The 13,066-nt window shown below is 45.7% G+C and overlaps 1 protein-coding gene across 1 annotated transcript in view; it reads left to right on the plus strand.

Moving 5' to 3' along the window:
- Positions 1-13,066, plus strand: part of xkr7b (XK, Kell blood group complex subunit-related family, member 7b) — a 104,996-nt gene that overhangs the window by 85,937 nt on the left and 5,993 nt on the right. The window contains exon 2 of the mRNA XM_078419365.1: positions 2,836-3,035. Within this exon, the coding sequence (XP_078275491.1) occupies positions 2,836-3,035 (200 nt within the window). The remainder of the gene's footprint in view (positions 1-2,835; positions 3,036-13,066) is intronic.

The following is a 13,066-nucleotide window of genomic DNA, read 5'->3' on the forward strand; positions in this document are numbered from 1 at the left end:
CATCACGTGCAGGCAGAGGAGATTCATTCATCTTGACATCGTGTTCGACATGGACCAAAGGGGCTGTCCTGTGATGCACTCTTCCACTGTCTATGCCGTGTAATGATCATTTCTCGGCTGTGGCTCAGTTCATGCCGTTCCTGTCTCTGAGAAGGTTTATAGGATGAGGTTATTGGGCAGGGACCTTCGCACAAACATCTAGCCTGGCGGTTTGGCACGGCACTGAAGGTCCATTGAACGGCTTGACCCACCATCTTCCAATGCTGGGGAACGCCAGAGGCTGCAGCCCAGTCCACCATGGGCACTGCCTTCCCCGCCATCGAAGGCATCTACACTGAGCGCTGCCTCAAGAAACCGGCATCTATCGTCAAAGATCCCCACCTTCCTGGTCGCCCCACTTCTCATCGGGCCGGGACAGAATCCTGAAGTCCCACACCACCAGGTTCAGGATAGAATCCTGAAGTCCCACACCTCCAGGTTCAGGAACCGCTACTTCCTACAACCATCAGGATCTTGAACCAACCTGCACATGATTCCACTGGTGGGAAAGTCTAGCACCAGAGGCCACAGCCTCAGAATAAAAGGACACAGCTTTAGAAAGGAGACGAGGAGGAATTTCTTCAGTCAGAGGGTGGTAAATCTGTTCAATTCATTGCCACAGCCAGCTGTGAAGGCCAAGCCAATGGATATTTTTAAGGCGGAGATTGACAGATTCTTAATTGTAAATGTGCCAGGGGTTATGGGGAGAAAGCAGGAGAATGGGGTTAGGAGGGAGAGATAGATCAGCCATGAATAAATGGCGGAGTAGACATGATGGGCCCAATAGCCTAATTCTGCTCTTATAACTTGTGAACTTTTGCGTAATGCTGGTCCTAACTCACCAACAGAACACCTCTTGCACTACTATGAACTTGTTTTTTTTTCTAATTATGATTTTGCACAGATGTCTTGTACTTTGGCACAGTCTTCGTTCTTTTAGAATGTTATGTGGGATTTATGTGTAATTTGGGTATAACGTGTGTGTGTGTGTGTGTGTTTCCCTCAGCCTCTGTGCAGCGAGACCTGGGTGTCCTTGTACGCCAGTCACTGAAAGTAAGCATGCAGGTACAGCAGGCAGTGGAGAAAGCCAATGGAATGTTGGCCTTCATTGCGAGAGGATTTGAATATAGGAGCAAAGAGGTCCTTCTGCAGTTGTTCAGGGCCCTGGTGAGACCACATCTGGAGTATTGTGTGCAGTTTTGGTCTTCTAATTCAGTAACCGGTGCTGGCTCGAAGGGCCAAATGGCCTCCTCCCGCACCTATTTTCTACGTTTTCTATGTGCGTGTGATGCTGTTACAAGCAAGACTTGTCATTGTACCTGTCCTTCACTTTACTCTTACATATGACCAGAAACTCAACTTGAACTTGAGCTGTCCTTGAGTGGATCTGAAAGACATCATTGCATGTTAGTGCAGAGGAATTGCCATCTGCGTTCAGTCGAAACATCTCCAAGATTGGGCACTCATTATCACATCTATTTGCAAACTGGTTTTGTGCAAATTAGCTGCCACTTCTCCCCTGAAATGCAAATGTGACTGCAATTCAAAAGTGTTTCATCAGCTTTGGGAAGGCCCACTGTTCTAAAAGATATTAAATAAAGTTCAGAGTGTGAGTGAGGTAAGATATTTAAGATCTATCTTCAGGCAGTTCTGGACAAGTCAATGGTGGTGCAAGAGGTAGGCCATAGTGTCCTGTTGCCAAGGTAGAATCAGAGTGGGTGTGGAGAGGATGTTTCCACTAGTGGGAGAGTCTAGGACTAGAGGTCACAGCCTCAGAATTCATATCATATCATCATATATCATATATATACAGCCGGAAACAGGCCTTTTCGGCCCACCAAGTCCGTGCCGCCCAGCGATCCCCGTACATCAACACTATCCTACACCCACTAGGGACAATTTTTACATTTACCCAGCCAATTAACCTACATACCTGTACGTCTTTGGAGTGTGCGAGGAAACCGAAGATCTCGGAGAAAACCCACGCAGGTCACGGGGAGAACGTACAAACTCCTTACAGTGCAGCACCCGTAGTCAGGATCGAACCTGAGTCTCCGGCGCTGCATTCGCTGTAAAGCAGCAACTCTACCGCTGCGCTACCTAAAAGGAGATGAGGAGGAATTTCTTTAGTCAGAGGGTGGTGAATCTGTGGAATTCTTTGCCACAGAAGGCTGTGGAGGTCGTCAATGGATATTTTTAAGGCAGAGATAGATAGATTTTTGATTAGTACAGATGTCAGGAATCATGGGGAGAAGGCAGGAGAATGGGGTTAGGAGGGAGAGATAGATCAGCCATGATTGAATGGCGGAGTAGACTTGATGGGCCGAATGGCCTAATTCTGCCTCCATCACTTATGAACTTATGGAAAACGAACCGCAGATGCTGGTTTATACCAAAGATAGATACAAAATACTGGAGTAATACAATGGGTCAGGCAGCATCTCTGGAGAACGTGGATAGGTGACATTATGTTTGAATGTTTCAAACTGAAGAAGGGTCCCGATCTGAAACGTCACCTATCCGTTTTTCTCCAGAGGTGCTGCCTGACCCGCTGAGGTACTCCAGCACTTTGTGTCCATCATTGGTTCAAGAACCTGATGGCTGTAGGATAGTAGTTGTTCCTGAACCTAGCGGTGTGGGACTGCGGACTTCTGTGCCCCCTTGCCCGGACGGTAGCAGTGAGAAGATGGCGGGGATCCGTGATGATAGATGCCGCCATCTTGAGCCAGCGCTGCGATCAATTGATTATTGGCTTTGACTTAATCGCCCTGCATGTTACTTCTGTGCTTTGAACAGGTATCTCAGGGCCATGTATCTCGGGATTCAGAGCCGCTGGCATAGAGAGCACGAGCGGAGACACTTCTACTGGAGGATGATGTTTGAAAGCGCTGATATCAACATGCTACGCCTGTTGGAAACCTTCCTTAAAAGTGCCCCTCAGCTGGTCCTGCAGCTGAGTATTATGGTGCAACGTAACCACATTGGCAGCCTGCAAGGTAAGGCCTCATCCTGCACTAAACGCCATTCCCTTCATCCTGTATCTGTACACCGCAGACTGTTTGACTGTAGTCGTAGAGTCATAGAGTTTTACAGTGTGGAAGCAGGCCCTTCGGCCCAACCTGCCCACTCCGGCCAACATGTCCCTCGGTCTGAAGAAAGGTCTCAACCCGAAACGTCACCCATTCCTCTCCAGAGATGCTGCCTGACCCGTTGAGTTACTCCAGCATTTTGTGTCTATCTTTGGTTTAAACCAGCATCTGCGGTTCCTCCCTACACATGTCCCATCTACACTTGTCCCACCTGCCTGCATTTCACCCATATCCCTCTAAACCTGTCCTATCCATGTACCTGGCTACATGTTTCTTAATCGTGTATTGTCTTTCAGTTGACAGGATAGCAGGCACAAATAAGCTTTTCACTGCACTGCACGTGACAATAAACTAAACTAAACTAAGACTCGATTATAAAAGTAGTGACGGGTTTGGAATTGGAAAAGACTCCACATTTGTCCTACTTTCTCAGCACACTATAGAATCCCTTCTCTTCATCTTGTGGTTGTCTCTTTAACTCAATTGTGCTTTCACTGGCCTCCTGTGTTCCTTTTCTTCTGTATCCTTGGATATCATTGTCACGCTACAAGAGGTTTTACTGATTTCGCAGGCATGAGCTATTTTGGAGAGGAATCTGGGGATTCCACACACAAACAACATCAAGCCGAACACTCGTATCCACACATATCAATACACTGTCAAGAGTGTTTAATTGTCACATGTACCAGCAACAGAATGATGAAATCCTTCCTTGCTGTGTATTTGCAAGCCCATTAACAGAATAGCACACAAATAAATGCACAATGATCAATAATACCATAAATTAATAATCACTAATATCAGGTAACCATAATGGTGCAAACCAAACTCTAAAGTCCAAATACAAACTGGACTTTGGAGTGTGGGAGGAAACCGGAGCACCAGGAGAACACCAACTTGGTCATAGGGAGAATGTGCAAACTCCGCACAGACAACAACCGTAGTCAGGATAGAACCTGGGTCTCTGGTGCTGTAAGGCAGCAACTCTACCGCTAAGAAAAACTGGGATCTTGATCAACAAACCATCAGGCTACTGAACAACATGAACTCCAACTAAACTGGGACCGGCAAACTGCATGGGTTGAACCAGGGACTTTGGGCTTTGTTTAGTTTCTGCATTCGTGCACTTGAAGAACGTGAAAACAGGCCCTTCAGCCCAACTTGGCTACGCTGACCAAGATACCCGTCTGAGTCTGTCCCACTCGCCCGTCTTTGGCCCACATCCCTCTGAACCTTTCCTATCTATGTATCTATTGCGGCATAGTGGCGCAGCGGTAGAGTTGCTGCCTTACAGTGAATGCAGCGCCGGAGACTCAGGTTCGATCCTGACTACGGGCGCCGTCTGTACGGAGTTTGTACGTTCTCCCCGTGACTTGCGTGGGTTTTCTACGAGATCTTCGGGTTCCTCCCACACTCCAAAGACGTACAGGTATGTAGGTTAATTGGCTGGGCAAATGTAAAAATTGTCCCTCGGGTGTAGGATAGTGTTAACGTGCGGGGATCGCTGGGCGGCGCGGACCCGGTGGGCCGAAGGGCCTGTTTCCGCGCTGTATCTCTAAATCTAAATCTAAATCTATCCAAGTGTCTTTTAAATATTGTTATAGTACTTGCCTCAAGCACCTCCTCTGGCTGCTCATTCCATACACCCACTGTGTGAAAAAGTTGCCCCTCAGTTTCCTATTAAATTTATAGACAATAGGAGTAGGCCATTCAGCCCTTCGCGCCAGCACCGCCATTCAATGTGATCATGGCTGATCATTCACAATCAGTACCCCGTTCCTGCCTTCTCCCCATACCCCCTGACTCCTGATTTCTTCTTAAAAAATTCTTTTCAAAGAACCCTTTTCATCAAATCCTTATTTTAATTCACAATTAATCATAGACGGGATTAACATGCAAAGTTACATAACTGCATCTCCATAATTTATTCAATAAACTCATTCAAGTAGTTTGTATTCTTAAAATTTGCTGTTCATAACTCACAATTGTATGCAATCTGCCTACTAAACTTGTCCATGTTACCATAGGAACCAGACTTCAAAAGTAATTCAATGTTTGTGAATCACTTTGATATATTTTAATGTCACTAATTCCATACATCATACATGCAAGTTATTGCACTTGTTCTTACACTCAAAGAACGTGACTGGAACTATATCCAGATTTAGTTTAGTTTAGAGATACAGGCCCCTTGGCCCACTGAGTCCGCACCGACCAGCGATCCCCGCACACTAACGCTGTATAAACAAACGCACTAGGGACAATTCACATTTATACCATGCCAATTAACCTACAAACCTGTATGTCTTTGGCGCGCGGGTGGAAACCAAAGATCTTGGAGAAAACCCCACGCGATCACGGGAAGAACGTACAAACTCCATACAGACAGCCCCCGTAGTCGGGATCGAACCCGGGTCATCGGCGCTGCAAGCGCTGTAAGGCAGCAACTCTACCGCTGCGCCACCCTGTGGTATAGTTTAAGGCAAAAAGAAGATAGGTGATATCAACATCACTGCTAAGCCTTAAAATATCTAACATAACCAACAGAAAAACACAAAGTGCTGGAGGAACTCAGCAGGTCAGGCTGCATCTGTGGAGGGGAACGAAAGAAGGCGTCTTGGGTCGGGACCTTTATTCGGACTCCAAATTATCCATTCCCTCCACAGATGCTGCCTGACCTGCACAGTTCCTCCAGCACTTTGTATTTTGCTCAAGGTTCCACCACCTGCAGTTTCTAGTGTCTTTACTCTGACCAACAGTTTCAGTGAAAAAGATAGACACAAAGTTGGACATTTTAGGTCGGAACCCTTCTTCAGTATAATATTGACCAGCTGTGTGCTGAGATGTTACAGTGCATTGTTAGATCAGAAAAGTAAGGCAACTGAAATTGAGTCGGATTAATTGAATTGGGTTGCAACTTGGAATCGCTGTGAAAGTTCTGTTCTTTAAAAATAGTAACTTAGAACATTTAGGTCAAATATATTTTTAAACTGCGCCACAAAATTAAGTTCTATTCATGGTTAATTTTAAAGCCCTATTTTCTTGCATGATGATAATGCTCTGTCCCATTCTGTAGGTGCTAATCTGTACCTATTGATTAGGCAACAATTAAATTACATAACACATACTTATCCTGTCCAGGTTTCTCATCATTTTGAATTATTTCTTTAATCTCCACAGCGTTCTAATTGCTCCTAATTTTCATCACTCAGACCCTATACCCATCACATAGTGTTTATAAAACTGTGACTGTCACATGCACTGTACAATAAAGTCAACAAAATAACAGACAGGATTTGGGAGGTGCAATACTCCAGGCACTGGAAATCTCAATTAAAACGGACAATGGGAGAACTGCCAGCAATAGACAATAGGTGCAGGAGGAGGCCATTCGGTCCTTCGAGCCAGCACCGCCATTCAATGTGATCATGGCTGATCATTCTCAATCAGTAACCCGTTCCTGCTTTCTCCCCATACCCCCTGACTCCGCTATCCTTAAGAGCTCTATCTAGCTCTCTCTTGAGTGCATTCAGAGAATTGGCCTCCACTGCCCTCTGAGGCAGAGAATTCCACAGATTCACAACTCTCTGACTAAAAAAGTTTTTCCTCATCTCTGTTCTAAATGGCCTACCCCTTATTCTTAAACTGTGGCCCCTTGTTCTGGACTCCCCCAACATTGGGAACATGTTTCCTGCCTCTAACATGTCCAACCCCTTAATAATCTTATACGTTTCGATAAGATCCCCTCTCATCCTTCTAAATTCCAGTGTATACAAACCTAGTCGCTCTAGTCTTTCAACATATGACAGTCCCGCCATTCCGGGAATTAACCTAGTAAACCTACGCTGCACGCCCTCAATAGCAAGAAATAGCAAGTTAGGCAGCATGTTCCATACACCCACCACCCTTTGTGTGAAGAAGTTATCCCTCGGATTCCTATTAAATCTTTTCCCCTTCACCATGAATCCATGTCCTCTGGCCCTCGATCCCCCTGCTCTGGGCAAGAGACTCTGTCATATGCCTGCCCTCAGTGGTCAGAGCATTGAGTGTAAAAGTCAGGAAGTCATGATGCGTCTTTGTAGGATGTTAAAGAGTACAGTCGGCTTCTGCTTTTCAGAAGATAGATACAGAATGCTGGAGTAACTCAGCGGGACAGGCAGCATCTCTGGAGAGAAGGAATGGGTGACGTTTTGGGTCGAGACCCTTCTCTCAGACCTGAATTTCTGAATTTCAGGATCTTCTGGAGTTTACTTCTGATTTAAAATCACATGATTCATATGAACTGGGCAACAAAAAATTGCCAGATTGCACTAAAAGTATGTGCATGAGTCATTTAATAGGCTTTTGGTTAATTAACAAGGTTTAGTAGCTGACGTTTGTAATCTTCTTAATATCTGCCCAGTTTTGATGAATTATTATGGCATTCTTAATTACTTCAATACTTGTATATGATAGTTATAACTATGCTCTTGTTAAAAACACATTAATATTTTTGAATAAAGATGAATGAACCAAATCTGTTGCTTTTCCATTGTGGAGGTGTAATTAAATCCGAGCCAAGGCTTCCGTCAGTGGAAACACAGGCAGCCAGCATCACCAGAGACCCACACCACCCTGCCCACATGAAACTCTTACTTCATCCCTGCCACTGGGAAGATGGTACAGGAGTCTGAAAAACATGACCCCCAGGTTCAGGAGCAGCTTCTCCCCAACAACCCTCAGGCTCCTTCCAGATTCAGGGACAGTTTCTTCCCAGCTGTTATCAGGCAACTGAACCATCCAATCAACATCTAGAGAGCGATCCTGACCTCCCATCAACGTCATTGGAGTCCCTTGGACCATCTTTAATCAGACTTTACTGGACTTTATCTTGCTCCAAATGTTACTCCCTTTGAAGAAGGGTCTCGACCCGAAGCGTGACCCATTCCTTCTCTCCAGAGATGCTGCCTGTCCCGCTGAGTTACTCCAACACTCTGTGAAACGTCACCCATTCCTTCTCTCCAGAGATGCTGCCTGTCCCGCTGAGTTACTCCAGCACTCTGTGTCTTACTCCCTTTATCCTGTTTCTGTACATTGTGGATGGCTCCATTGTAAGATGCTGCCTGACTCGCTGAGTTACTCCAGCACTGTGTGTCCTTGTGACTGTGTACAACCAGATCTAGCTAGCTACACCATGATATAACACAGGCTGCCTCCACCAACCTTCTGACTGTGATCCAAGAGACGGTGTTTACTAATCTCTTTGGAGTTGTACTATTGCTCGCTGGTCAATAATTAGAATCTGCACCAAGGTGTGGCTGGTTTAGTTTAGTTTAGAGATACAGCATGGAAACAGGCCCTTCAGCCCATCGAGTCCATGCCGACCAACGTTCACCCATACACTAGTTCTATCCTCCCTGCACACTAGTGACAATTTACAAAAGCCAATTAATCTTCAAAAATGTACGTCTTCGGAATGTGGGAGGAACCCAGAGCACCCGGGAAAACCCAGGCGCTGATGGGGAAAACGTACAAACTCTATGGAGACAGCACCCGTAGTCAGGATCAGACCGCGGTCTCTGTTGCTGTGAGGCGGCAACTCTACCACTGCCCACCGTGCGATCAAACATCGCAGGGAAAAACGGTGCAAAGTTTTGAACTGAAATAATAATGCAAGTTTAAATTCAAATGTAAAGTGCACTCACAAACAATATGCAAGGCATATTCTACGAAAATTAATGTGCAGAACCAAAGTCGAATTGTTGCAGCCACAGCTGCTGAGTCAGCAACTTGCTGCAGGCTTCTGTGTTCTGTTGACAGTCTGTCTCCGTTGGATGCTTTGTGAATGGTATGTTGGCATTTGTGAATGGTATGTTGGCATTCATAGCAAGGGGATTTGAGTATAGGAGCAGGGAGGTTCTGCTGCAGTTGTACAGGGCATTGGTGAGACCACACCTGGAGTATTGCGTACAGTTTTGGTCTCCTAATCTGAGGAAAGACATTCTTGCCATAGAGGGAGTACAGAGAAGGTTCACCAGATTGATTCCTGGGATGGCAGGACTTTCATATGAAGAAAGACTGGATAGACTCGGCTTGTACTCGCTGGAATTTAGAAGATCTTATAGGGGATCTTATAGAAACTTACAAAATTCTTAAGGGGTTGGACAGGCTAGATGCAGGAAGATTGTTCCCGATGCTGGGGAAGTCCAGAACAAGGGGTCACAGTTTAAGGATAAGGGGGAAGTCTTTTAGGACCGAGATGAGAACGTTTTTTTTCACACAGAGAGTGGTGAATCTGTGGAATTCTCTGCCGCAGAAGGTAGTTGAGGCCAGTTCATTGGCTATATTTAAGAGGGAGTTAGATGTGGCCCTTGTAGCTAAAGGGATCAGGGGGTATGGAGAGAAGGCTGGTACGGGATACTGAGTTGGATGATCAGCCATGATCATATTGAATGGCTGTGCAGGCTCGAAGGGCCGAATGGCCTACTCCTGCACCTATTTTCTATGTTTCTATGTGTGACGTCAGCACATTCAATCAGTGGGTGTGTAAGTGGTATAGTGGCGATTGTGTTGTTTTAGTGGGGTCAGAGTTAATTAAACACCCAGGGAGAATTCTACAGTGTGTTACTGGGTGATGGGTTAGGAAAAGGTTTTGTTTGGGAACTAATTGATGTGTGTGGGTGTGTTTTGAAAGAGGCAGGAGCCAGTGAGAAAGGTCGCTGGAAAGAATGGTGTTAATTAAAATGATGCTAAAATCTCTCTTGTTCACAGCAAAGTGGAGGGAAAACAGTCCTGTTAATCAAAGCAGTGCCTGTATCAAGATTCCACACCTTATATTCTCTGTACTAATCCATATCTCCAGTTAAGTCTGAAGAAGGGTCTCAACCGGAAATATCACCCGTTCCTTCTCTCCAGAGATGCTGAGTTCCTCCAGCTTTTTGTGTCAATCCCCTCACCTGTATCCACCTATCACTTGCCAGGCTTTGCCCCACCCTAACACTCTTTTCCAACTTTCTCCCCACCTTCCCTCTATCAATGTGAAGAAGGGTTCCAGCCCGAAACGCCCCCTGTCCATTCCCTCCACAGACGCTACCTGACCCGCCGAGTTCCTCCAGCACTTTAGGTGTTCTGTTCAATGCCTGAGGTGCCATGGTGTTAATTTTCCAATAGGTCCTTAAAGGTGTAACTGAATATTGAATGATTTTATCGGAAAAAAACCTTTATGATGGATTTTTGTGGAGAACAAGCAGCGGTTTAATTCAGAGCTCAGAGCGGTGCACCTCTGTCTAATGTACCACTGCAGGGAGATCCTCTCTCGCCAACTCCCAGACACAGAGCGACATGGATTACCATCTTCAGTCTGAAGAAGTGTCTCGACCCGAAACGTCACCCATTCCTTCTCTCCTGAGATGCTGCCTGACCTGCTGAGTTACTCCAGCATTTTGTGAATAAATACCTTCGATTTGTACCAGCATCTGCAGTTATTTTCTTATATGGATTACCATCTTGGTGATTTAAGTGTAAGAAAATAACTGCAGATGCTGGTACAAATCGAAGGTACAAAATGCTGGAGTAACTCAGCAGGTCAGGCAGCATCTCAGGAGAGAAGGAATGGGTGACGTTTCGGGTCGAGACCCTTCTTCAGACTGATGATCTTGGTGATTTTATCAGTTCTCATTATTTGAATGTATCTAAATCAGATTCTCCTCCTTTAAAGTTTTATTTATTTTTGTTGTCGTTTGATTGCCCATTAATATTGTTGGAAACTGTGTTAATGTTTCCAAATGACGAAACACAAAGTCCTCGAAACTTTCACATCCACAGCAGGCGTGCAGTGTGCGGTTAAGTTTATATTTACTATTTTATTTTAGTTTTTGTTAAAAGTCTGCCACAGTTTCTTTTCAACGTTTCTACATCTCAGACATTTCAGGTTTAGGTTGAGGTTTGTTATTAGGGTCGCCATCTTCCTCGCTCCCAAATACGGGACAAGGTGACGTCACCGCCCCGCGCCCCATGTGACCCCGTCCAGCCAGCGGCCACGTGTTCCCGGCCCGAGCGGCCGCCATTGGTGGAGCGGGAGCACGTGGCCGCTGGCTGGGCGAGATCACGTGGGGGCGCGGGGCGGTGACGTCACCCTTTGTCCCTTCTTTGGGAGCGAGGAAGTTGGCAACCCTACTAATACGGGACAAAGGCGGTCCCGTGCGGGACAAACCAATTTAGCCCAAAATACGGGATGTCCCGGCTAATACGGGACAGTTGGAAAACCCTGTTTGTTATTGTCACGTGGACTGAGATACAGTGAAGAGCTTTGCCTTGAATGCTACCCAAACAGACAAGATAAACTGTACATAAACGCAATCAAGTTTAACACAAACACGATAGATAGATAGATAGATAGATAGAGCAAAGGTTTGCAGAATGTAGTTCTCAGCATTGCAGAGCATCAGTTCCAGAGACAAAGTCCAATGGGGTAGAGGTGAATCGGACAGTACCCTGGTTTATGGAAGGAACGTTCAGGAGCCTGATTACAGAGGGGAAGGAGCTGTTCCTGAGTCTGGTGGTGCGCGCTTTAGGGTTTCTGTATAATCTGCTGGACGGGAGCGAGCAGGAAGAGGAAGGAATGACCGGGGTGGGACCGGGACAAGTCTTTGATTATTTTGGCTGCTTTTCTGAGGTGTTGATGGAGTGTAGATGGAGTCGGTGGTCGGGGGTCTAGTCTGTTGTGATGTTAAACAAAAAAGCAAGGCAGCATTCAAACTAGGAGAAACTGCTTAAACTGTTCCATAATTATCCAAGATGAAGTTTGCTGAAGGGTCACATGGGGAAATCAACTTCTGCACAAAGTAATTACCGATGAAAATGAATGAATGAATTAATGATTGAATGAATAACACTTTGTCCCGCCCCCCCGACATCAGTCTGAAGAAGGGTCTCGACCCGAAACGTCGCCCATTCCTTCTCTCCTGAGATGCTGCCTGACCTGCTGAGTTACTCCAGCATTTTGTGAATAAATACCTTCGATTTGTACCAGCATCTGCAGTTATTTTCTTATAATACTTTATTATCACTTGTGACAAATCACAGTGGAATTCTTCGTTTTGCATATGCCATGCACTAGGTATGCAAAGAGTCGCTATGTGTAGGGCACTGACAAAGTAATAAATTGTTCCATTTTGTCACCAATGGTCCCTCGTTGTTCTCGGTGCCCCCCCCCCCCCCCCCCCAACCCCCCATGCCATTCCACTTAACCATGAAGAGTGAAAATTCAGCTTAAAATAGCGCAACAAGGAGTGACATTGTTTCGCTGGGCTGCAGACAGAGTAGAATTTTCATGTAGCTAAATAGATATAAACTCACGTCATAATTCAGCACCGATCAATACTGTCACCAGAGGTCACAGAATGGGCGTTCTGTAAAATGCTGATAGAGGCATAGAGTGATACAGCGTGGAAACAGGCTCTTCGGGCCAACTTGCCCACGCCGGCCAATAAGTCCCATCTACACTAGTCCCACCTGCCTGCGTTTGGTCCAAACCTGTCCTATCCATGTACCTGTCTAACTGTTTCTTAAACGTTCGGACAGTCCCTGCCTCGACTACCTCCTCTGGCAGCTCGTTCCGTACGCCCACCATCCTCTGTGTGATGTCATATTGGCACTTCTTGTGATATTTGCGTGGCAGTGAAATAGAGTTGTAGCTTACTAGTTGCCCTAACTGGAGACTCACTGACTGATATTAATGCAGGGAATTATAAATGACAGTACATTTCTTTTCCTGGGACTGACACTACAAATGATGATTTGCAAAGAGCATCTCTGCCGAGAGTCAAGTCGTGCCTCGGTTATTTATTTAAAACCCTGAATGCAGATTAAACACTGGAACGTTTCAGCAAATGCATGCTTGGAAGAGATGCTGACAGACGTGTATGTTAGTGCAGGCATCGATTGCCAGCAGCATTGTT

The sequence above is a fragment of the Rhinoraja longicauda genome, chromosome 22 (genome assembly GCF_053455715.1).
Source record: "Rhinoraja longicauda isolate Sanriku21f chromosome 22, sRhiLon1.1, whole genome shotgun sequence".
Lineage (NCBI taxonomy): Eukaryota > Metazoa > Chordata > Chondrichthyes > Rajiformes > Arhynchobatidae > Rhinoraja > Rhinoraja longicauda.